General features: G+C 35.3%; 1 protein-coding gene across 7 annotated transcripts in view; it reads left to right on the top strand.

The window, feature by feature from the left end:
• Positions 1 to 24,204, top strand: part of LOC146425412 (nipped-B-like protein) — a 163,505-nt gene extending 139,301 nt beyond the window's left edge. For 6 of the 7 annotated variants that reach the window (XM_085041553.1, XM_085041551.1, XM_085041552.1 and 3 more), the window contains 22 exons: positions 181 to 395; positions 492 to 594; positions 1,347 to 1,445; positions 1,551 to 1,697; positions 3,468 to 3,602; positions 4,997 to 5,095; positions 6,298 to 6,351; positions 7,525 to 7,633; positions 8,202 to 8,338; positions 9,664 to 9,804; positions 10,133 to 10,226; positions 10,337 to 10,491; positions 10,757 to 10,847; positions 13,994 to 14,167; positions 14,707 to 14,897; positions 16,646 to 16,753; positions 18,113 to 18,313; positions 18,720 to 18,866; positions 20,779 to 21,074; positions 21,393 to 21,567; positions 22,478 to 22,663; positions 23,224 to 24,204. In XM_085041553.1, coding sequence (XP_084897679.1) covers positions 181 to 395; positions 492 to 594; positions 1,347 to 1,445; positions 1,551 to 1,697; positions 3,468 to 3,602; positions 4,997 to 5,095; positions 6,298 to 6,351; positions 7,525 to 7,633; positions 8,202 to 8,338; positions 9,664 to 9,804; positions 10,133 to 10,226; positions 10,337 to 10,491; positions 10,757 to 10,847; positions 13,994 to 14,167; positions 14,707 to 14,897; positions 16,646 to 16,753; positions 18,113 to 18,313; positions 18,720 to 18,866; positions 20,779 to 21,074; positions 21,393 to 21,567; positions 22,478 to 22,663; positions 23,224 to 23,589 — 3,423 coding nt within the window. In that variant the 3' untranslated portion in view covers positions 23,590 to 24,204. Of the gene's footprint in view, positions 1 to 180; positions 396 to 491; positions 595 to 1,346; positions 1,446 to 1,550; positions 1,698 to 3,467; positions 3,603 to 4,996; positions 5,096 to 6,297; positions 6,352 to 7,524; positions 7,634 to 8,201; positions 8,339 to 9,663; positions 9,805 to 10,132; positions 10,227 to 10,336; positions 10,492 to 10,756; positions 10,848 to 13,993; positions 14,168 to 14,706; positions 14,898 to 16,645; positions 16,754 to 18,112; positions 18,314 to 18,719; positions 18,867 to 20,778; positions 21,075 to 21,392; positions 21,568 to 22,477; positions 22,705 to 23,223 lie in introns of all 7 variants that reach the window. The other variant, XM_085041550.1, reaches the window with a different exon arrangement.
• Positions 24,205 to 26,276: the final 2,072 nt, after the last annotated feature.

The following is a 26,276-nucleotide window of genomic DNA, read 5'->3' as shown; positions in this document are numbered from 1 at the left end:
AATGATTTTTGGTCATACGTATTAGAGATTCAATTAAATTGTCACCCTAACATATACTGTTGATTGTGTTTTCTGAAATATGGTTGATGCATTAGACTCACTTAATCTCATATATCTGTTAATTTCAGTCTTCTACATCTGTTGATTTTGTTTTCTGTGTATCCTGCTGTATTTCTCTAGTTTTCTCGGAAGTTTTATATAGCTCAGTGGTTCCGTGACACAACTATGGAGACAGAGAAAGCAATTAAATCTCAGAAGGATGAGGATTCATCTGAAGGAACTCATCATGCAAAAGATGTTGAGACCACAGGACAAATCATGCATAGAGCAGAAAGTCGCAAAACATTTCTTCGCAGCATCATTAAAACTGCTCCATCTCAGTTCAGTACATTAAAGTACGTTTGAGCACCACTGCTTTATTAATCATGCATTTGATATTTTTAATCATTTTTGATAAACATGTCCTAATTAAAACATTTAATTTGTTGCAGAATGAATTCTGATACTGTGGACTATGAAGATGCATGTTTGATTGTTCGCTACTTGGCCTCTATGAGGCCATTTGCCCAGAGCTTCGATATTTATTTGACACAGGTAAACTGTGCTGGAAGTCTTAGTACAGTGAAATGCAATTGGTTTCTGATTCCAAACACTTTTGTGGTAGTGTGCCATATCTGTTCATTGTTGAGCACAGATATTTAACAGGCCATGATAACACCATGTGCTTTCTATATTAATAAGTGCTTATATTTCTTTCTTGCATGCATTTTATATGTCATATTGTACATGCATTATTTTAGTTATGGATGTAGATAGCAAAATCAATATCTTAGATGTACACAGTAAAAAAATAATTGCAAAATGTTGACATCTTTTTTACAGTTTCTGTAAGATGCATGCTCATTTGGTGATATTAACTCATTAAATTGATCTTAATTTGAAAATACAAGCCATCTTAGCTACTTGCTTGCAGTGCATGTTACTGTCACTTTGGAAGCTGTTTAACCAGTGTGATTTCTTTCCTTTTTCTGGGAGAAGAGCACTAACATGTTGTCATGGCAACATTTTTGAACTCCAGTACTGGTTTGGTTAAGTTTAGTTTAGGTTGTGTTACTTATAGTGATCTGCATACAGAGTCGTCTTAAAATGATAGTGCCCAAATCCACTTCTTCCATTGAAAAGAACCATGATGAGAGCAACAACCAAATGGCAAAAGTAGAGTTTAAAATCAAGGGACTTCTTATTTTAGTTATTTCATTTGCATGTTATTCTGCTGCATTGTTGCCTGTTAAACAGTTTGCTACCTTCCTAAAGCAAATGAATCTTTGTTTTTGTTCTCTTATTAGATTCTGCGTGTACTTGGTGAAAATGCAATTGCTGTTCGAACAAAAGCCATGAAGTGTCTGTCTGAGGTTGTTGCTGTAGACCCCAGTATTCTAGCCAGGGTAAAAAAATCTGAAATATCCATCATGTATATGCATTCTTCTGTCACACTTAAAAGCAATCTTTAATTCTTATTTTGGATTTGTGTTTTATTTGTTCCTTTTTAGCTGGATATGCAACGGGGAGTTCACGGGCGGCTAATGGATAACTCCACTAGTGTACGAGAAGCAGCTGTGGAGCTGCTTGGCCGATTTGTGCTCTGTCGTCCTCAGCTTGCTGAGCAATATTATGATATGCTGATTGAAAGAATATTGGTATGTTGAGTTATGATATTTATGATGTGTCATTGGGAAATTTGTTTTCAACTGAGTTTATATGTTTAATAATATGGAATGATGATTCCAAGAGTAAATGATATCTTATTATTTTAATGGGGAGCATCATGCTTTTAAGACCAACCATCTAAAATGCATTGCTTGTTTTCAATGAGGATTTGTTGCATTGTCATGGTTTCACCCCAGCCAGCAGCCAAGCCCCACACAGCCGCTCGCTCACACCCCCACCAGCAGGATCAGGGAGAAAATCAGAAGAGTAAAAGCCAGAAAACTCCTGGGTTGAGATAAAGACAGTTTAACAAGGAAAGCAAAAGCCGCACACACATGCAAAGCAAAACAAGGAATTCATTGAGCCCTTCCCAAGGGCAGGCAGGTGTTCAGCCACCCCCAGGAGAGCAGGGCCCCATCCCATGGAACAGTGACTTGGGAAGACAAACACCATCACTCCAAATCCTCCCCCTTCCTTCTTCTTCCCCCCACTTTATACACTGAGCATGATGTCACATGTTCTGGAATATCCCTTTGGTTAGTTGGGGTCACCTGTCCTGGCTGTGTCCCCTCCCAACCTCCTACACACCCCCAGCTCCCTCCCCAGCGTGGCCGTATGAGGAGCAGAAAAGGCCTTGGCTCGGTGCAAGCTCAGCAATAACAAAAACATCTCTATTATCAACCCTGTGTTCAACACAAACCCAAAACACAGCCCCATACCAGCCACTGGGAAGAAAATTAACTCTACCCCAGCCAGAACCAGCATATACATCAATAAGTAAATATACATAGAAAGTTGTACTGCAACAGAACCAGTATTATATTCCTTGTGGTTCCTTTATTAATGCACAAATTAGATTAAATGAGGAATTTTGCCACATCTCTGAAGTCTCAGATATGGGTTATTGAGGGCAGTTCAGTAGTGTGGGTGATGAAAAAAGTCTTCAACACAGTAATTTAAAGTTGCCATTTGTAATCCAAAAAAAAAAAAAAAAAGAGATAAAACTATTTTGTTTTTCTATGCTATGTTTTAGTGCTTTAAAAGGCTTTTTATTAGAGTTTTTGTATAAAAAGTGGTTTTTGGCTGGGTGTTCAGATTAAATAATGTTAATTTAACTGTAAGGTAACACCAGCTTTTAGCATTCATGTTAGGTTTTTAGTCAAATGCTACTCATTTGCTATAGTTACATGATAAAACATGTTTGTAAAATGCTTTGGAGATGTCCATATGAACATGCATAAAGGTGCTCAGCCTGGCCATTTAGATTAAACATATTTTGAATTAAGTAATATGAAATGAAGCTACTCATCCTTCTCCTTAGATGAAGCCTAGGAAAATGGAAAACATTTGCTGCACATATCATCCATAAGCTTTATCCAAAGGCTTTTGAAGTATTACAGTCCAGATTTACAAAGTGTCTTGTCTGTTCCAAAAAAGTAGTTAAAGCATCATCACATCTAGCTTGTAAGATCTTGAATTAAGAAGTGGAATTGTAAATTTGCAAAATCATGAGTTCTTAAATGGGATGATATAAATGGAGGAAGTGTTTCAATGTTTTGAGGACTCAGCCAAAACCTTTAGAATTATTGCAAAGAAAGTTATGCTGACCTTTTGTATAAATATACTCCAGAATATTTTAGCTGCCTTTTCTGAATACATTTTTCAGGTCAGATTGTGTGATCTTCAAATATTAATTTATATACTACATTAATTAATATGTCTGATTTCTTTTCAAGAGCATAATGTTTTTCTCCTCACAGGATACTGGTATCAGTGTCAGAAAGAGAGTCATAAAGATACTTAGGGATATCTGCATTGAACAACCAACATTTCCCAAAATTACTGAGATGTGTGTGAAAATGATTCGGAGAGTCAATGATGAAGAAGGCATTAAGGTAGAATGAAACATATCCTTCAGGATTTAAATTATCATAATTGGTTTCTATATTTTGATGCAAAAATAATCAAAAAAGTATTTCATTGCTCCTTTGTAATTTTTATTATTTTTATTAAATTTTAATTTTTAAGAACAAATAGCTTTCTACATTGCTGTCTGACTTGGTTTTCTTTTCTTTCTTCTATTTTCTTCAAGTTCTTACTGACAAACAAAGGATTTAAAAAAATTGTTGTCTAGAGTTTTGGGGTTTTTTCTCTTTGCAAGTATTGTCTCTGATACTTCTCTTTTCTAACAAGTAAAATTAGTATATAAAATTCCTTTCTGAAAACAAAATAAACTTTAAGTCAAAATTAAGTACTTGATGTTAGCATATGCCAGATTTATAAGTTCTGCATATAAAAAATATAAAGTATTAATCTGTGAAAATTTTGCGTTAATTCTGAATGTTTAATGAATCACTTATTCCCCCTAAAGTGTTACTTATGTGATCATATTCTAATCTTTGTGTGACATATATGCAGAAGGGCAAAAACCTAAGATTATGTCTTGAATCATAAACCTGACACTGATGTTTTTTCTTTGATTTGGCAAAAATAATTTAAAAATTGCTGGGTAATTAAGAGTACACCTGTAATAATTTTGTATCATACTTTAAGTGGGATTTAAAATCTGCAACTTTAAAGCTGCAACATATAATTTTACCACTTGAGATATGTTAATGCCAAGTGGCTTTCAGAGAAGACTGTTAATCAAGAAGTAGATGAACAGCTGGATCTAAGGTGCTGCTAGGATGACCTTTCCGTTGCCTTTCCAACAACCTCATAAAGATGAGGCAGTATCTGCAATTTATTTTTTTAAGTCTCCATGGATAAGGAACACTTCCTACAAGCATATGCTTTATAAGTAATTTGGGAATAGTTTCATTCTATTCCATCTTTTCCTCCATACCAAAACATTGTAAGGGAACCGACTTCCTATGTTTGGGTAGAGAGACTGGACTTCTCCCTCTTCCTTGCCTTGTCACAGCTGTTCTGAAAATGCCAAAGTAATCTACAATTGCTGCTGTAGAAATTGTAGTCTTGTGATGAGTTGTCAGCTTCTCAGGATACTATGCTTTCCTGAAGAATGCAAATTAGTGCAGGAAAGTGGTAACTATTTTCTGTAGTACCACTTCCCAGTGAGCATTTCAGTGAAGCTTGCTTAGAGACCAGTATAACTGCTGTAATAGAATCTCGGTCTATCTCAGATAACATTCTCTACAACAGTATCACGTAGGTTGAATAATTCCTTATGAACGTGCACATATTGTCAACAAATTTATTGTACAGATGTATTAGTAATAATCCCTGCATGCCAAGATAAAATTATTCTGCTAATATTTTTTTCCTTCAGAAATTAGTAAATGAGACATTCCAGAAGCTCTGGTTTACTCCAACTCTACATCATGACAAAGAAGCAATGACTAGGAAAATACTAAACATCACTGATGTGGTATGTTAAACAAATTTTAATTTAGTTGCATGTAAAATTTCATTATGTTTTTATTATCTTTGAAATATTGTCTGTAGTCTTTTAGAATAAGAAAAATACACAAGTAATTTAATTATCAGATTAATTTCTTTATATGTCTCCTGACATTGAATACATGCTAGAATGTATTCTATAGCCTGATGGAACGGGCTATAGGAAACTTTAAATGCTCATTAATCTGCTGGCAGTGATAACTGAGACCACATTATATTCAGGTTGTGTTAAAAACTTATTCAGTTAAAATACCACAAGTTTCTGTTATATTTAACATTTTCCAGGAAATGCTAGTAATAGCATATAATTAAGCCGAACTAAGAAGTTGCCTCTTAAAAGAAAATTTCCTCAATTGATAACATTTATTTTGAAAGGTTATCAAGCTGTTTCAACAAATGCAAGGTCATGTTCTCACCCAAGGTAAACTGGTATCTGCATAATGTTATCTACTTTTTAGGAGCATCAAATTAAATTGTATGTCTCAAAAATCTGTTTCAAATAAAATGCTTTTACATTTGTAATGAAAATGTATTGTGTAAAGCCACTGTATTGAAAAGATATTTTAATATCAGTTATACCAAGATGTAAATATCAAATAAAAGTACTCTCCTCATGACGTAAAAATATGAGTTTAAACTGCTTTTTAATATTTTTACTAAATGGTAGTGTATTGTGCATTATTCCAGAATGATCAGTCAGTTTATTTGACTTCAGCTTAATTCTCAGTTCTCCTGCCAATTCTGTTTTGGAGCACCTGTGAGCTGTTCCTGACACATAATACCAGTGAAGGCTTAGTTTGTTTATATAAAAATATGTACATGCATATATAAATACATGTTCATTTTTAATATGTCAGGCTTGTATTTGTGCTTTTATCTGTACAAAATGTTGTTCTAATAACCCAAAATATGGTTTTCATTAGAGGTAGCAATCTCCAGTATAAAGTGTAGGGCTTGTGTTGTATGTGATACAAATTCTGAGATTGCTTAAAATGGTGAGAACTCTTTTTCAAATGCAGGAGACAGTTTCTGGTCTCTAAAGATATTGTACCAAATATTTACAAAAATATATCTGTGCATGTTTACTGATCTTTTAAGATGACATCTGTATTGAAGTAATTTTTCTTCAGATGCCTTTTTTAACCAGTTTATTCTCAAAATTACTTTTAGGTTGCAGCTTGTAGAGATACAGGCTATGATTGGTTTGAACAACTTCTTCAAAATGTAAGTAGTGAATTTTGAATGTATGGCACAATCATTGTAAGAATTTTAAAATTTCTTTTGGTACTAAAACATATTGAAGGGAGGCTGCAAGACCAGTCCTTTATAGTAAAGAAATTCAATTTATGCCCTTTAAACATTTGACCTTTCTTTAATTCTCCATTGGCATAACTTTCTTTGTCTCCAACATTAGTTTCTTTCTTTCCATATACTTGTTTTAAAAAAACTTCCATTTTCATTTTGGGGAGGGTTTTTGTTTGTTTGTTTTTTAATTTCATAGTCTCTTCAATAATGAGTGACATAACATGAAGTGCACAGCTATGATATGTAATTCTGAAATGAGGCTTCTAGTGCAATGTAGATTTTTTTAAATGGTAGATAAGTGTATTTTCACATCCAATGTATTTGTTACACAGTCTATAGAAGCAGTGAATCTTCAGGCCATAGCTTACTTCTGCATTATACTTTACTCTGATTTTTCTAAGACATGAGCTTGATTTGTTTATATGTCTTAGCTTTGTTTATATATCTTAGCCTGTGTTATCTTTCTCCTCTACAACTCATATGTGCTTGTTAATTTTCAAGTAAAATTAACAACAGCATGCATGGGAGAATTAGAGGTCTCCAAAGATTTTACTTTAGCCTCAAGTGCCATGAAAATAGGTAGTGAAGTAAATCCAAGTGCCTCTTAATGCCTGCTCTGAATAAAAAGCTATAGTACAGGCTCAATTAAATTAACTGATTAAAATTTTCATAGAACTATGTTTCACCTTAGTTTAATTTTTTTTGTGTCAAAAAACAACATTCCTTTTGTATTTTTTTCCTGAGTGTTTTTAAAAGCCTTCTAACTCCTATTAGTTACTGCTGGCAATTATGACTACATTATTGTTTTCTGCATTATTTCATTAAGCACAAAGTTAGCTTTCATCCCAATGCAAAAATCAGTAGAACTCCGTCTTTTTGTCACAGTTAATTTTTCTTCTTTTGCATTTTGGTTTGATTTTTTTCTTACTTCCCTTAATTTTTTCTTCACCATGTAACTTTTATGGAGAAGTTAAATGCTTTTGTAGTGCAAAATCCTTGTGTATCTGTAATAATTGTTATAAAACCAGTACATATCCAATGTAAATGAATGCACTGTGAATACTAAATAATTTTCTATTTCATCTGCTATAGCTGTTGAAGTCAGAAGAGGATGCCTCATATAAACCTGTGAAGAAAGCCTGTACTCAACTTGTTGACAATTTGGTTGAGCACATTCTTAAATATGAGGAATCCTTGTCAGGTAATAATGTTTACAACCCAGTAGCTTCTTTGAATTCTATGATACTGTAACAGTGGTGGTTCAAATGACTATTGTGAAAAGTTAGTTACAGAATTCCTATTACAAAACTGAAAGTAATGAGTTATTGCATTTAAGTTCATTATGAACCTTTGAGCACTGTGTAATAATAAAGCTTCCCTAATTTTCTCTAGCTAATCACAATAACAGAGCTAATTTTAAAATAACTTGTTCAGACTTTTAGATCACTAAAAACAAAACAAATGTGTAGAGCTTTATTTGTATTAATACATTCTACAGTTGTAATAGAAATCATTGGCTAGGCCAGTGTTCTGTGTACAGTAATTAGGTTAAAAACTAGTGATATCTTTGAAGCATCTTTGCTTCTTATTTTACCTATGTTGTGATCTCATACAAATGTTAACACATTATGTTCTCATCTCTAATCTAATAAGAATATTCTGTATTGATCTTGAAAGATATGTTATGAAAGAGATATTCATATGATGTTTTGGCCATATGTTTTTCATTGCTCAAACATTACTTTGTGTATTTTCTAATTTTTTTGCAGATTCTGACAACAAAGGTGTGAATTCTGGTCGCTTGGTTGCTTGCATAACCACTTTGTTCTTATTCAGCAAAATCAGGCCCCAGCTAATGGTCAAACATGCCATGACCATGCAGCCATACCTGACCACTAAATGTAGTGTAAGTAGAGAAAATTAGAAAATCAGTCTTTTCTTTTTCCCAGATAATTAAGCATGGAAATTAATGGCTGTCTTGTATGCTTGATGAAATTGAAGGTAGGAAAAGAGAAATAAAAATTATGTTTGTATGATTCATGATCATCATATCTTCTAAAGATATTAGGTCCTTTTGATGATCTCTATAGCTTCCAAGATGCTGTTCCTCACCCTCTGCATTCACATTTTACAGCCAAATGAAACTGCAACCTGTGCTGCCTCTTTCCCTTAAAGACTAAAACACAGTTTTTTACCTGTTAGGAAATAATTTCTTTAAATTGTTTTACTTTATAGTCATCGTCTTAAAAATAGTTAAGATGTATCATATGAATCTTAAGACTAAAGGTATGGTTCCGTAAGATAGAGTGATCTAACATATAGCAAAAATATTAGAAGGAAAATGTCCCACTCTATCCTCTTCAGCCGTTCACCTCTCCCTACCCTAGCTCTGGTGTTTTTGTATTCCTCTGTAACACAGTTTAGCTCACAAAAATGATAGCTACAATGCTGAATCCCCCCAGTCCAGTAAAATGGCCCCCTCCTCTGAAACATTGCATTGCTTTCTGCCATTTTGATTAGCACAGTTGGCTCAGTGAAGGTTGTGATGAACCTCTCATCTGGCAGGAGCAAAGCAGGATCATGCAGCCATGGCTCAAGTAAGAGCTTGATTGAATGGGGGGCAGCAATCCATTACATTAGGTCAGCTGCCCAAGGAAGAGCAGGCTTGAGAATGCTTGTTATCAGCTTAGCTTGCAGGTATAGCCTAGGATTTTAGAGTTTCAGTCCTGGAGCATTCTCTAGGCATATCTACAACAGACTTAGAGCTGCTTCTGATCAAACAGTATAGAAAAAGGTTGTCTGATTATTTACTTGCTGCCAATACCTGTTGCCAGGTGTTGTGCATTCTCTAGTGTGCATGTGTCAGGAAGAGTTCCTAAATTTGTTTTAGGACTCAAAAAAATTTTCATGACCAAAAGTTTTCATGTCTGTCACAACCTTGATAACAGGTGAATTCTGCTTCTACAGTTTGTGGGGTTTTTTTACAAAAGTTCTATAGAAAACAAGAACTTGCTTTCAAAATAATATGTAACTTAAAAGCAGATGTAAACTATATATTCTTTTCAATCTTTATCAAATAACTTGCATAAGATGCGTAATTGTATCATCCTATTAGGTAATTGTATTATATTAATATGTATTATATATGTATTGCATAATACATATTAATAATACTTAGTTTATAGGTAACACAGTCAGAAACGTTAAATGCTATAAATGCTGTTGTTTCAGACCCAGAATGATTTCATGGTTATCTGCAATGTTGCAAAAATCTTAGAGCTTGTAGTGCCGCTAATGGAACACCCAAGTGAGACATTTCTTGCCACTATTGAGGAAGACCTCATGAAACTCATCATCAAATATGGCATGACAGTAAGCTTTTAATTGCTACTATTCTGTTAATTACATTTCACATTGTGAAATACATAGTTTTGGTTTAAAGAAAGTCTGTCTTCATTATAAAGATAAATTTTGAGCCATGAAAAATCAATGTTCTTGGTTTACTTATGTGTTTGTATGTGTTGTTGCTATATTTTAACAATTATAAGTTTGGGCATGTTTTCAGAGCAGTCTAGGAGATGGGCATTACATCTGTTAGATCGTTACTTTTAGTTCTACATAACTTTTTCCTACATAACATCACAAAAGTCTCAGGTTTAAATTCTAAATATATAACTCATTTGTTCTTTCTTGCACCTAGGTTGTTCAGCATTGTGTGAGCTGTCTTGGGGCTGTTGTGAACAAGGTCACCCAGAACTATAAATTTGTGTGGGCCTGTTTTAATAGATACTATGGTAAGTAAAATCACAACATGTAATTGTCACTCTTCAGTTTCGCCTACAAGTCTTATCTTAGGGATACACCATGATTAAATACTGTGATCAAAACTTTTATCTTACTGTAGGTGCACTTTCAAAATTAAAAAGTCAACACCAAGAAGACCCCAACAGTACAGTACTTACTGCCAATAAACCAGCACTCCTTAGATCACTTTTCACTGTTGGAGCACTGTGTCGGCATTTTGATTTTGATCAGGAAGATTTTAAGGGCAACAGTAAGGTAAAATAACTTGTATTTACTCTCCACATCTTGTGTATATTGAATGCTCCACTTCAATTTGAGAACACAGTATTCCTAGGCCCTCAAAGCTATGCATTTCTTCATAATGCATGCAATATATTTTTTTGGGTTGTGAATACATGGTTTTGCAAAGACAATGCAGTAAGATTGTGTTTCTCCATTTTGATATATATGCTTTTTATAAGAGATTAAAAATATCTGTTTCATCTTCAAATAGCTATTATTTTTGTTTTAATTTCCTCAGGTTAACATTAAGGATAAAGTACTTGAACTGCTGATGTATTTTACAAAGCATTCAGATGAAGAAGTACAGACAAAAGCCATTATTGGCCTTGGTAAGAAATATTAATAGTTTTTATTATTCTGCTGTAGTAGAAATCCATGCATTTATTTGCATAGTGGCAGGGGAGTTCATTTAAAATCAAAGTTCACCACGTGTTTTATTTGAGACCTGGCTATAGAAATGTAGTCAAAGGCATACTTTGAAGTTGCATACTTCTGCAGCAGAGTGGATGCTTTTGACAGTGAATGGTTTTTTTGATATATGACCAAGTCTTAAAAAGCATCGTTTCCAAAGTAAATGGAGATGTTATTTTTTCCCCACATGCAAGTATGTTGTAACTCCAATTATTGTTTTTCAGTCCTCAAGATATCGTTAAAGAATAACTAGAAAAAATGATGGAAAAACTTTGAGAATTTTAAGTGTAGGGGCAGAAATTCCACAGGAGTCGAGGGAACTCTGGCAATTTATACCAACTGGGGGATGCTCTGTGAAATTTCATGAGGCATTGAGATGATGTCATAGTCTAAATATTACCGTTTATTTTGGGTCTTTGGCAGTATTTCAATTTTAAATAGATTCTTTATCTGAAGGCATTAGTATGGTATTTCAGTGACTTGCAGTAATGCATGAACTACCACTGAGTGGTTTGTATCATGTTCATCCTCTGCTCAAGGACCAAAACTGTACATGTAAGAGCATCTTGTTTGAGCAGATAGGCCTTGGTTTCTGGAAGAGTTCAGTTCATGGTTTTGGCTTAGTCTAAAGAAAGTTGTCTCCTATGTGTGTGAGCTTGCATTGTATGGTTTAACTGTGTATAAGAATTTTCCTCCTTATGCTGCTGTTTAGGTGGCTTTTTAGATATTTTGGTTCAGTTCAGGCTAGGGAGGACTCTGAAGATAAGGACTGAGACTGAATCTTGATTTGATATTCTGTGAGGAAACCATTGCAGACAGCTGAATGGGATTAATGGCTTTAGAGTTGCCTCTGTTGCAGGAACAGTGCTATGGTGTTAACAACTAGCCAGAGGTTTTTCTAGGCATTGTATCAAGATGCACAACACTTACTGTAGTCCATTCTAATTTAATTGTTCTGTACAAAATATTACACATGGGATAGGGGCTTTCTTCCTAACCATAGACATGATTGCTTTACTCATGGAGGTTGAGGGTGTTGCATTCATCCAAAACGTTCCTGAATTACAGACTGAACTGTGATCAGTTTGGGGAAGAGGACAAAACAGGAGTGGCTATCAGTAGGCATTCTTCAGATTTTTTTATTCTTTTTTCTCTGCCTGTAAACATGTCAGTCTTTATTTTAATTAAACCTCAGACAACTGTTTTCAGTGATATATTAGTCTCATCTAAGTACTGGTTCCACTTTGAAGGTAGCTGCTTAGATGTACAGAGATGTAGTAGGCAGTGCAAAGCTCTATCTTACAGGCTGGTAACTGAGTCAAGTTGTCAAATCCATTCAACATTTATGTGCAGCAATAAGGTGAAAATTACTAACAAGCTAATTCAACATGTATACACTGTGAAGGCATCAAATGAAGAGTGTGTGCTTTCCTATTAGTAATTATTAGTGTGTTCTTACAGTAAGGACACTCAACAGTTTTAACTTTTGCTTTGGGATGTGTCACTGCTGTTGAGAGATTGAGTTTAACCATAAGCTTAATGGTTATGGTTATGGTTCTCTTCCAGATGTGTACTTGCTAGGCAGATTGAGGATAAATTTTGTTAGTATCTAACAGGTAATGTCTTAGCCAAGTTCAGTGCTTAACCTTAACAGAGTGAAAACAAAGGTATGATGAGAAGTGGTGTGAGAGCAGCCCCAAGATGTGAAGTCAGTCCTTAAAAGAACACAGCAGTTACCTTTTTTCATCCCCTATGACAAATTCTTATGTCAAGTAAAATTTCTTCCCTGCTTACAGGAGATGGAAAAATAAGAATTTCCCTAGGAGTACTGGTGGTTTTAGATTCTTTTAAATAAGTGAATGAAAGAAAGAAAGAGTTATGGATTGTTACACATGAATGCAAGTGCTTTCCATTTTCAAAATTAAACATAAGAAATGGGTTGGACTTTCTCAGAGGCAGTCAAGTTATAAACAATATACACCTGTATAGAGTGGACAATTATGCTACCTACTTCAATGAGGAGCATAATTCCTTTTTCTTTCACCTCTTTCCCCTTCATCTCCCCTGCCTTCTTTCCTCTTCCTGTTTTGAAATTGAAACGAGATCTTAAATGCACTGAGGTCTTGTCCTAGACTTAGCCTTTACCTACACTGTCTTTTCTGTGTGTACAGAGCCTTCCTTTTGCCTTCAGTCTTCCCTTTGTTTTACCAACTTTTATACATTGCTTTCACATAATTTTATTTGCTTTCAATTAATCAAGTAGTGAAACATAGTTTAAATTGGGAAGTTATGTTCTCATTACTGGTTTTTATGATACTCTGTAAGAATCTGTTGGCAGCACTCCTAAATCTACATATGTGATGTAAAATTATATATGCTGTTACTTATTTAGATCAAACTTTTTATGAAATAAAGACTTCCCTGACTAAGAATAACCAGTTCTTTGTCAAGGGTAAGGCTGCAGCTAAAAGCAGTTCTATAGTGAGTATCTTCCAACAGATGTAGTCTTGGGAATGCTTCAGATAATTTTCAAGACACGACCTTAATAGGTATATGAATAATGAGTGAGAGGTCTAAATTTTGTTTTATTGTGTTCACTATATATTTTTTTAAGATTTTATTGTTTAAAAACTCATGATATTTAGCAATTTTTCCACATTTTCTCTGTCTCCATATGAATAACTGTTCAGAGTTTCAGCACAATGTTTTTCTCCAAATGTATTAGAAAAACAATCAGTAATTTTTTAGCAATGTTCCTCCCTTGCTCTTGGGAGACCTCCTAGTTGTTGAGATGCAGACTAGTACACTGGACATGCTTCCAGACCTATATAACTCTTCTTAGTTCAACTGCCCTGGGTCAGCACCCCATCTTTATCTATCAGACAGATAATAGAACTCCTTATAAACTTAGAATGGTGTCCATATGAAAAAGCAATACTATTTGTTAGTACTAAACTTCAGAGGAGATATATTTCATACCTCTATTTTGAAGAAAGACTTAAGAAGCAGAAATACAATTTCTAGTTAATAACATGGAATATTTCCTCTTTTCTTTCACCCTTAGGATTTGCATTTATACAACACCCAAGTTTAATGTTCGAACAGGAAGTGAAGACTCTGTACAACAGCATTCTTTCAGATAAGAACTGTTCAGTAAACTTAAAAATCCAGGTGTTAAAAAACCTCCAGACCTACTTGCAGGAGGAGGATACACGTATGCAGCAGGCAGACAGAGACTGTAAGTGTTGAGTTCTTCTGTGCTGAGGCAGGCAAAATCTAACTTTCTTGCATACAATTACTATATACATGAACTGAGTCATTTAAGATTGTTATCTAATGAGTAATATTGTACACAAGATATCTTAGAATAATTTTCAAAAATTCATTATGTGACTAGGTATATTGAGAAGTGTAGCTTATTATTTACTTTCAGGATGTATAAATCCTGAAAGCAATCCAGAATGCATAATTGCTGTAATGAGGGTAGTAATACTTTTTATCAAAATATTCTACAAGGTTAATTAGCAGATACAAAATAAGAAATTGTAAAAATTAAAACATTTTTTGAGGAACGAGACTTTAAATTTGTGTGACTTTAGTTTTTTTTAAGTATATTTGCTATCAGACTGTTCTATGTTTCATGAGAACATAAACCCATTCTAAGATGGCTGAAATGTCTTTGTATTTTAAAGCTTAAAGATCAGTATGCATCAATTAATAGCAAAGTAAATTATTATACTGTGGTGAGTGTGCTATTGCTTTTTTTCCTTTTTACAGGGAAAAAAGTAGCAAAGCAGGAAGACCTAAAAGAAATGGGTGATATTTCCTCAGGGATGAGTAGTTCCATCATGCAGCTATATCTCAAACAGGTCCTTGAGGCTTTCTTTCATACCCAGTCCAGTGTACGCCACTTTGCTCTAAATGTCATTGCACTGACATTAAACCAGGGTCTCATCCATCCTGTTCAGGTATGGTAAGCTTTTATGATGTTTTTTGTTGTTGTTGTTGTTGAGGTTTCTGCTTTTTACATTTGCTAGATACATTTCTATTTTTTCTCTTGCAGCTATGTTACAGTAATCTCTTATTGTAACTAGGGGCCTTTGCAGAAAACATATTTTGAAATTTAGATTCCAAATGCTGTATTTTTTTGTCTTTGGATCAAGATCTAAAAGCCCAGGCAGTGTCTAAAGTGCACTTGCAAATGTACATTGGAGCATATTTCTGTTATGAATTTCAGGTGTATGCCAAGCTCTTTTCTTTAATTCTTTATCCTGAAAACTGGGACAGCTTGCCTCCACCTCAATTCCCATGTCCTCCAAACACTATGGAATTCCAAAGTCAATATTAGAACTTCAGTAATCATCTCCATTATTCTTTGCTTACATAATATTTTAGTAATTATTTGTTTATAGCACAGTCATTGTGCATGTTCAGTCATAACTAGTGGTGTGTGTGGTTTGGGTTTTTTTAAATGGCATTTTTTGTAGTGCAAGTTGACTTTAGAGTTTGAGAGAACTGGAAATACTACCTGAAACCTCACACAACTTCTATCATTTATAATGCCTCTGAGTCTCAATGGACATCAGTGACCAGTGGTGTCCCTCAGGGGTCTGTATTGGGACCAGTGTTATTTAATATCTTCATTAATGACACAGACAAAGGGATCAAGGGCACCCTCAGCAGGTTTGCAGATGACACCAAGCTCAGTGATGCAGGTGACATACCTGAAGGACAGGGCCATCCAGAGGGACCTGGACAAGCTCAAGAAGTGGCCCATGGGAATCTCATGAGGTTTAACAAGACCAAGTGCTGGTGCTGCACCTTGGTCAGGACAATCCCCGGGATCAATCCAGGCTGGGGGATGAACAGATCGAGAGCAGCCCTGGGGAGAAGGACCTGGGGGTGCTGGTTGGTGAGAGGCTGGACATGCCCTGTCTATGTGTGCTGGGCTGATCCCACAGTGTGGGCAGCAGGGGAGGAGGGGATTCTGCTCTGGTGAGACCCCACCTGCAGTGCTGCCTTCAGCTCTGGGGTCCCCAGCACAGAAAGGACATCGACCTGTTGGAGCAAGTCCAGAAGAGGCACCAAGATGATCAGAGGGATGGACCACCTCTGCTATGAGGAAAGGCTGAGAGAATTGGGATTATTCAGCCTGAAGAAGAGAAGCTTCAGGGTGACCTAATTGTGACCTTCTAGGATCTAAAGGGAGCCAACAAGAAAGATGGAGAGGGACTTTTTACAAGAGCACAGAGTGAAAGGATATGGGGAAATGGCTTCAAACTGACAGGGAGTAGGATTAGATTAGATATTAGGAAGAAATTCTTCCCTATGAGGATGGTGAGGCCCTGGCACAGGTTGCCCAGAGAAGCTGTGGCTGCCCCATCCCTGGAAGTGTTCAAGGCCAGGTTGGATGGGGCTTGGAGCAACCTGGTCTAGTGAAAGGTGTCCCTGCCCATGGCAGGGTGTTGGAACTAGATGACCTTTAAGGTCGTTTCCAACCCAAATCGTTCTATGATTCTATGATAATGCTGGTCTTTTGTGTATTTTGTACTATTTGCTTGAAAAAAGTAGTCAGATAGTAAGTTGCATAAAGCTTCCTATTCTAGTTTCTGCAGTAGTCAGAATATAACATAAACAACACTGTAGTAGAAGAGCAAAGAGTGAGAAAGAAGAGGTACAATGACTCTGAATAATAATTTAATTTGTTTTTTTCAAGTGTGTGCCGTACTTAATTGCTATGGGCACAGATCCAGAGCCCTCTATGCGAAACAAAGCTGACCAGCAATTGGTGGAAATAGACAAAAAATATGCTGGGTTCATTCATGTAAGTAATTCTAATTTATCATTTTACAAAATACTGGTACATTCTCTGGTGACTTAACACTGAACAGGCCTCAGCTGCAGAAAAATAATATAAATAACAAATAAACATAAGCAATAACTATAAGCAGTTGTAAAGAAGATCCCAACTCTTTCCCCTGTTTGGAGATTTCTGTTTTTCAAAATAGAAAGGATATAATCTTTTGAATCATCTCTTCCAGTCTAAAAATTCCTTTTATTTATAATCCACAGTAGTGTTTTCCTCACTGAATAGTATGTTAAGAGCATTTATTTGATAAGAGGTAAGGACAGCTGTTTCATAATGTTTAGCATTGATTTTCCTATATTAATAGAGAGCACTTTGTAAAAGTAGAGGTCATTATATATGTATTAGAACGTTAAGACATCAAAGCTTTATAAATTGTAATCTAAGCAGAAGGAACATAGGAAGGTTTTAAGAACTGAGGGATCTTGATGAAAGGAAAGTCTGAGGGCTAAGTGAAGACTTGTGGAGTTGTGGCATAGTGACAATAGTTCTGCTAAAGATCTGAAATTGAACTGCAGCACCCCTTATTTCAGAAGGCCTCAGTCTTAGTTCAGTGTGTGCTACATTGTGGGACTTTCCAAATCTAATTGTATTCCACTGAAATTTGAGCATGGCATCCAAAGAGATACCTAACTGAGATCAGACCTCATCGCAGTCTTCAACTCCCTCGTGAGGGGAAGAGGAGGGGCAGACACTGATCTCTTTGTGACCAGTGACAGGACTCGAGAGAACAGCTGGAGCTGTGTCAGGGGAGGTTTAGGTTGGATATCAGGAAAAGGTTCTTCACACAGAGGGTGGTTGGGCACTGAACAGGCTTCCCAAGGCAGTGGTCACAGCACCAAGCCTGACAGAGTTCAAGGAGTGTTTGGACAACACTCTTGGGTACATGGTGTGATTCTTGGGGATGGTGCTGTGCATGGCCAGGAGTTGGACTCGATGATCCTTTTGAGTCCCTTCCAACTCAGGATATGCTATGAATCTACGATTCTTGAAAATTGTTTAAATTTGGGTACCTGGCTTTAGTTGGTAAACAGATCATCTATATGTTTCTAACATAGAAGTTATTTTGAAAGCAGTTCACAATACATTTTGATCTCTGCCACAACTTCTGTTTTAATCTGTATGCTTACTCAAAAGGCAGTAGTGCACCTCCGTGCATGTTTAAAAGTTAAGCTTCAGATGAGGAACCACTTAAAGGGAAAAAAGATTTAAAAATAGCTAGAAGTTTCTGTTGATAGTCATTTGTTTAATTTCCACTTTCAGTGTTACTGCTTGAAAGCAATGATTTAAATAAAAATAAATACTTTTCCATTTCAGATGAAAGCAGTGGCTGGTATGAAGATGTCTTACCAGGTACAACAGGCAATCAATACCTGCCCACAGGATCCTGTAAGAGGTTTTAGACATGATGAATCATCCAATGCATTGTGTTCACACCTATACTCCATGATTCGAGGGAACCGCCAACACAGACGAGCATTTCTAATTTCCTTACTCAACCTCTTTGATGATACTGCAGTAAGCATCACATTTCCTTCACTTATAAAGAAAATAAAATTTACCATTGCAATCTCAAATTCTCTTATTGTGATATATTTCTATGACATAATTATTGATAGCTTTATTTCCCTAAGGTAGTTGGTTTTGCTTTATAATATAAGGTGTTTACCTAATAGAATGTATTAGTCACTTTGCATCATTCAGTAACTTTCTGTACTCAGTTTGGGTTGTTTAGGAATAATGCATCTTTAGGTATGACTAAATTTTGCATATATATATATATGTTGTTTAGAGTGCATTTGGGGGGTATGTAGAATAAAGTTTGTGATCTTTTTATTTTTGTTTTAGGCTGTTAGGAACACAGGATAAGCGTATAATAAGATATTTGTATGTATATTTATATCTACTTTTCTTTAACTTCCAGAAAACAGAGGTGAATATGCTCTTGTACATAGCAGACAATCTAGCCTGTTTTCCTTATCAAACACAGGAAGAGCCACTGTTTATAATGCATCATATAGACATTACACTATCAGTTTCTGGTAGCAACCTACTACAGTCATTTAAAGAGGTATGTGTATTTATATTTTAGTATATTTATTATGGTGGCAGCATAAGCTTCTATATAATTTGGTCAATTTTTCAGTGAATATAGTACCATTATTATGATGTGGACTAGTATTGTTAGTTTGTAACTGGTAGTTAAAAAACAAACAACCCTTTCTGTTCTGACCTGTATCTGGTAGACACTAGTTAAAAACTTTCCTTATAATGCTGCTTATCTGATAATGTTATTAAAAAAGAATGACAATTTTTGAGATATTAATATTAAATCTATATAATTCCCTAATATTACTGAATTAATTGGAATTAATAATAATTGCAGGCATAATTTTAATAACAAAATCCCATTTACCTTTTCTTTTGTCAAGTAGCTGATGGCAGTTCCATGTGTGTCACCTAGGAGACTTTAAATACATTATTTATTGCAAGAAGAGTGTGCAATATGTCTTTTCTTAAGGTAGCATATGAGAACCCAAATAATGTTATAGTATCTGTTGCTATGGCAATACACAACCCCGTAAGAAAAAGGCCTTTGTTTCTCGTACTGTGTCCAGTTTTGGGCTGCTTAGGACAGGAGAGACATGGAACTCCTGGAGTGGGTCCAGCAGAGGCTGTGAGGATGATTAAGGGACTGGAGCATCTCTCTTATGAGGAAAGGCTGAGGGAGCTGGGGCTGTTCAGCCTCAAGAGGAGACAGCTGAGAGGGGACCTCATCCATGTCTGTCAGTGTCTGCAGGGAGGGGTCAGAGAATGGACCAGGCTCAGCGCAGTGGGGCCCAGCAAAGGGACAAGAGGAATGGGCAGAAACTGATCCCCAGGAAGTTCTACCTGAACATGAGGAAGAATTTCTCTGTGCAGTGACCGAGCACTGGAACAGATTGCCCAGAGAGGATGTGGAGTCTCCCTCACTGGAGATATTCCAGACCCATCTGGACACAATCCTGTGCTGTGTGCTCTGGGATGACCCTGCTGGAACAGGGAGGTGGGACCAGATGACCCACTGTGGTCCCTTCCAACTTGACCCATCCTGTGATTCTTAAAGACTTCAGTGTCTACATTTCCTGGACAACTTTAACAGTAGAAGGTCCAAACTGTCAGGAAACAAACCCGTTTCTAGAATTTCCAATCTAACTAGTAAGTACAAGTCAGAGTTGATACCTGGAAAGTACACTGGTTTGAATTCTCACCCTACCAAAGTCAATTTTTAATCTGCTAGAAAGAGACAGCGCATTCTTTAGATGGGGGACCAGCATGTAGAGGATGAGATCCTACTTGGGACATCTTAAGTTCCGTGTTATGAAAAAGCATACTATGTGCAGTAATAATGCAGGTATGAAATTCTGTAGCTCTGCAAGTAGTGGAACTGAATATTACTAATACTGTATATGCTGATTTGGGGGGCTCTCTGGTCAGCAGTGTAATTAGTGTCATAGGATTTTAACAGAGACGAGGATTAAAACCAACTTGGACTATTTTGTACCAAGGTACATATGGAAATATATATAACATGCACAAATTATATTCAGGTGAAACAAAAATGGGATTTTCTTCCTGATTTATTGTATTTGTCTTTTACTTCATTTTACTGTCTCCGATAACAAACTTGAGCAGTCTTTTTAAGAATTACATGCCAGTGGAGTACTTCTTGCTTCAGTTCCTTCTGTAACCACCTTGCAAATAAAAGTGGACTTTGGATCAATTTTTCAGGGACCTTGAGTTATAATTCTGCATCTTTTTTGTCATAAATAATTTTAATCTTTGAATATAAAGTTATGAATATCAAGTTATTAATTCATAACATTGTTCAGGGAATTCTTCCTAACTTAAGTCAATAATGATTTTTGGAAAGATTTTTTAGAAATGTACATGATGCTACTTACCCTAATTTTGGAATGTGTGTTAACTTCTCTGTCTCGCAGTCTATGGTGAAAGACAAAAAAAAGGAAAGAAAGCCTTCATCAGACGAGGAGACTGAGAGTGACAGTAACAGTGGTAGTGAGAGCAAAAGTGAGGAGGAAGCTTCTAAGCCTCGGAGGTTACGGAAACGAGTAAACTCTGATTCAGATTCTGATGAAGAAAATGATATAAATGCTGTGATGAAATGTTTACCAGAAAATTCAGCTCCTTTAATTGAATTTGCAAATGTCTCCCAAGGCATATTATTACTTTTGATGCTGAAACAGCATTTAAAGAACCTCTGTGGATTCTCTGATAGGTAAGGATATTTAGCCAATAGGCCATCTTGTTGTCTAGTGAGTTCTTTGTAAGGATTATGTTTGGAAGTTGGGGGGGGGAAGTTTAGTTGATTGTTAATAATTGTTTCAGCAATAGATTTGTATAAGAGAAAAACAGAATAGGTTGAATGTAATGAAACTGGCTTAGAAAAAGTAATGATTTCATTTCTTACCAGGCTATCTATTGTATACAGAATGGTTAAAATATAACTAATTGTACTGAATATTTTTAAAAGCTTTTCCTTGAAATTGTTTAGGACTTTCCTTAAAAGCTCTTCCCTTTTGTTTTCTTTAAACAGTAAAATTCAGAAATATTCTCCATCTGAATCTGCAAAAGTGTATGATAAAGCTATAAACAGGAAGACAGGAGTGCATTTCCATCCAAAACAAACTCTGGATTTTCTTCAGAGTGATATGGCTAATTCTAAGATCACTGAAGAAGTGAAGAGGAGTATAGTAAAACAGTACTTAGATGTAAGTAAAGTTGCTTTGCAGAAAATCTGGAATCCTTTCAAACTAGGTAACAGTATAAACTTCAAAGTAGATGCTGATGTATTGGATGAACATTTCAAAATGTTGAGTTTCTGGTAATCTTATGTGATTGATATATGATAACTCACAATTTCCTTTCAGGACGTTTAGCAGTATTACCTTTCAAAGTATTCTAATAAATTTAAACATGATAAAAATTAATTTCAACTGAAGGATATTCATCTTTGCAGATTATTTTCTAATTTTTGGTATCCATCTTGATACCTCTACCATACAAGTTGTTCACTTTATCCCTGACAGTTTCTGTCATAAGAACAGAGACTAGATCTCTAGTGTATTTACCTGTGGCTAGCACAGGTCTTTCTCGTGAGAACATTCTGCTGTGTTTCATAAACAAAGATAAAGTCTGGATGTTTTTCAAACAGTGTCTCAAGACTTGGACAGTTCAGGCCTGGCCAATTAGGCCTAGGGGGAGGTTTCTGACTGACCAATCTGGGCGACCTCTGAAAAGTCTATATATATATGGAAATCAAAATAATAAACGCTTTTTCTTGCTACACTGAGAACTGGGGTCCTTTTCTCTGCTAGCGGCTCAACAGCGACATCTACCCTTTTTTTCCTTTTTCTTTTCCAATTCTTTAAAATATTAACTAGAGAAAACTTGCAATTTTGGAAACACAGGAAGAAAGCTTTTACATATCTACCAGAAAATGAAAGTAAAATGTTTGTAGAACAAAACACAAGCTGTTGAAGTTTGAAGTTTTCTGCCATTTGTTTTACACTGTTTCTTTACCCTTTCATTTGTTTTTTTATTTAATGTAGTGTTATATGAATGTCTATTTTTAAAGTTTGAATGTAAACTGATCTGTTTTTTTGGGGGTTTATTTAATAGTTCAAGCTCCTTATGGAACATTTGGATCCTGATGAAGAGGAAGAAGATGGAGAGGTGTCAGCTAGCACAAATGCTCGGAACAAAGCAATTACCTCACTTCTTGGAGGAGGCAGCCCTAAAAACAATGCAGCTGAGACAGAGGATGATGAAAGTGATGGGGAGGATAGAGGAGGAGGCACTTCAGGGGTGAGGCGGAGGAGGAGTCAACGTATTTCACAGCGTATTACGTAAAATTATTTTTATGTGCTTCTAAATGTCAGTCTATTATATTAAATGTACACCAAGTAATGTAATCGACATGAAAGAAAACATTTTGTAGATAGAGATTCTCTACTTAACCATTTATACAACTTTTGTAGAAAGTTTAACAGAAAAGACAATAAAAAACACAAACTAGAAAATGAGATTTATCCCATATAAAAATTTATTAATTTTCCTTTGGAATGTACTGTGTGTTATCCTTTTTATTGTTGCCAAGTTTTTATGTAGCTTTATGATTCGTGTGTATATATAATTTTATATATCAATAAGAGATAATGACACGGGTACAAATTAAGAGTATGTGGTTTTACAAGGATATGTTAACCCCTTGGCGCTGGCGGTCGCGGTGCGTCTCATTGCCGGCAATGGAATGTGTGCCGGGGAATCCCAACTCCCGGCGTCAAGGGATTAAAAGCAATAAAAGCAATAATTTCACTAAAATTCTTTTGTGTAACACTTGGTCTTTTTTCCCCCCAATGTTTTAGTCATTGAGAAGGTCAAAACGAAATTCAGACTCTACAGAGTTGGCAGCACAGATGAATGAAAGTGTTGATGTCATGGATGTCATCGCTATTTGCTGTCCAAAGTACAAAGACCGACCACAAATTGCAAGAGTAGTACAGAAAACCAGCAATGGCTTCAGTGTTCAGTGGATGGCAGGCTCCTACAGTGGCTCCTGGACTGAGGCTAAGCGCCGTGATGGCCGCAAACTGGTGCCTTGGGTAGACACTATTAAAGAGTCAGACATTATTTACAAAAAAATTGCTCTAACGAGTGCTAATAAGCTGACTAATAAAGTTGTTCAAAATTTACGATTGCTGTATGCTGCCAAGGATGGAACTTCCAGCTAATAAATTTGTACATGCAGCCAAATTTACAGGAATTGAAATAACAGAAAAACTTGAGATATCAACTTTCTGGCAAAAAAAAAAAACCAAACAGTTAAACGAAGAGTAAGAATGGAACCTGGGACACAGGAAAAAAGAAGGAAATATTTGGTAAACATTTATGTGGGAGCTTCCTTCGCTGTTGTGCAGCAGAAACTTCTCAGTTCATTTTTACTCCCACTGTATTATAGTTTAAAAAATTGTTTATACCTTGAAAAAAACTTTCTGTTAAAAAAAATAAAAAAGTGAATGTTGGAAATTAGTCTGTTAATGTTCTTAATAAAGTGTTCTTGGAGTTTAACCTAGCAGCGGATGGCTTTCTTTAGCGTAGCCAGTTTCCAGGAAAGCATTGTTTTTCCAGGCTGTAAAGTGGCAGAATCTCCCGGATATATAATTTTTTCTGTTGAAGAAAAAAAAAGAAAAAAAGCGCATGCAGTATCTATGACCTATCTGCAAGAGGAGTTTTTGTAAATGTAGATTTTGATGTATTAGGTCACCCTGAAATAATACAAGAAAAGGGATCCCCAGCAAATCTGGTGGAATGAATACTGCAATAAATTTTTTTACTTCTCTTTGTTACTTGTCTGTTTCCATTTGAATTTCTTATTGTAAAGATCTGTTTAAATCCATTTATATTATTTTGCAGTCTTTTATGTAAAATTTACTATAGTAGTGGTTTTCAAAACAAGACAAAATATTGTTTATACAATTTTTATAGGCTTTCTGAATAATTGGTATCTTTTTATTTTTATCCCTTAAAGGGTGTAAACACAAGTTAACTCCAGGGGTTTATTGTATCCTGCAGTACTTAGTATTAACTATATGATTTAGCACTGTGCCAAACACATTTTCAAGAGTACATTTTGATATAAAAAGAAACTATAGTTTATTCCTTGTATGCTTCAATTTCTTTCTAATGCTGTCCAAATGGTAATTTATGATAGTTTAAATTTGGGGAAAGCTGAATTACTATTTTGCTTGGGCTAACTGGCCATGTACGCATTTCTCTGGGTTAATATAGAGAGGCTTGTGTCAAGAGGAGATAGCTACCAGTATCTGAGGAGTGAATGGGTATGAGTCTGGGCAATTATGCTACATTCCTTCACAAATGAATTTTTTAAAAAAAAATGTTTGTATATTAGCCTATTTTTTTTACTAATTGAAAGATGTTTTCACATTTTGTAAATTGAAAAAGTACTATTGAAAGCTTTCAGAAGCATTTGTTTTGACTAAGTTGCCACAAGCCTTTCAAAAGCAGTTTGCCTTTCCAGAGACTAACAAAAGCAGCAGATTTGCAAACAGAAAAAATCTAAACCAACTGAACTTTTTAGGGATGTATAAACCCTGCTGTGTTTTCAAATATGTTTATCTAAAACAGTTGTTCCTTATTAAGTAAATCTTTCTCTTATGTTTATTTTCTTTTATGAATTTAATTTGTGGTAGGAAGCTGTTTTTATGAAACTAGCTTGCAGAATTCTAATACATTATTCGATTTGTGAGGAATAGTAACAGTACTCCAAAATATTCTCATGTAAAGAAAAAACATTAAACTGAATTGATTAATAACTCCTCAGAATCTAGTTAGTAATTGTTCCCATGGGAAATGCCTTTTTACTGTTTCACCGCTGGAATTTTTCTAAACAGAAATATTTTCTCACCTTTTTGTTTTCACAGTTAATGGTGTTTTCTTCACCATGCAAAAAGCCACATCTCATGCTAAGATGGGTGTTGTTAAAGTAGGGAGAAGCAGAAAAAGCAGAAGTCACCCCTGCAGTTCTGGTAGCAGGACATTTTTGTACTGAACGATGAAATATTGTATTTCTCAGGGCCAGGAGCAGCCTTTATAGTGGGAGTTTCATACTTTGAGAATATGTTGTATGATATGTCACATTACTAGTAGAAAGAGTTAAAAATACTTCACAAGGAAACTACTGAATGATTAAGAAAAAGAATTTCATACAGATGCAGTCTAAAATGAAGCTGTCACTATTCTGTTAGACATTTCTGATGCTATTTATATTAAAGAATCTTATTTTTAATAGGTAATACAAATGTTTCCTTGTTCATAAACAATTTGTTCCCTGGTCATGTGACTTTCCCAATAGCAAAGAGTGGCTTTTTATTTCAAATTGTTTGGTATTTATTAGGATAAAATTATCAGAAATAAATTATAATTAAACAATAGAAACCTGAGGTCTAAAGCTGTCTTAGTTGAGAGGATTTGGACCATTACTATATTGTGTAATATGTCACAGGGCATACATGCTCCTTGATGGTATCTGTTGACTATACTAAATAATATAAACTTATTAATTATAGATTATTGAATAAGATTTTCACTAGTTAAGAGTTGCATTTTTCCCTTCTGTACTACCCAGAGTAATATCTAACTTTGTTTTGCCTATCACAAACATTCAGATTACTTGCTGTGGGAAAAAATGGTAGCAGAGTTCATTTTTGGGAAACAAATTCCTGTTAGCTATGTATAACATTTGCTGATTATTTTCAGAGATATGAAACAGAAAGCCCAAGGCTGCAGCTGTAATCTATGCAGTTCTCAGTCTCTGAGTAACAGTCATGGGTTTTACCAACATGAACCACATTATTGGCAACAGCACGTACCAAGATTAGGGGTTTTTTTAACATAAAAA

The sequence above is a fragment of the Lichenostomus cassidix genome, chromosome W, assembly GCF_008360975.1.
Source record: "Lichenostomus cassidix isolate B80296 chromosome W, HeHo_3.0, whole genome shotgun sequence".
Taxonomy (NCBI): domain Eukaryota; kingdom Metazoa; phylum Chordata; class Aves; order Passeriformes; family Meliphagidae; genus Lichenostomus; species Lichenostomus cassidix.
The sequence above is the reverse complement of the archived record's forward strand: the minus strand, read 5'-3'. Positions and strand labels throughout refer to the sequence as shown.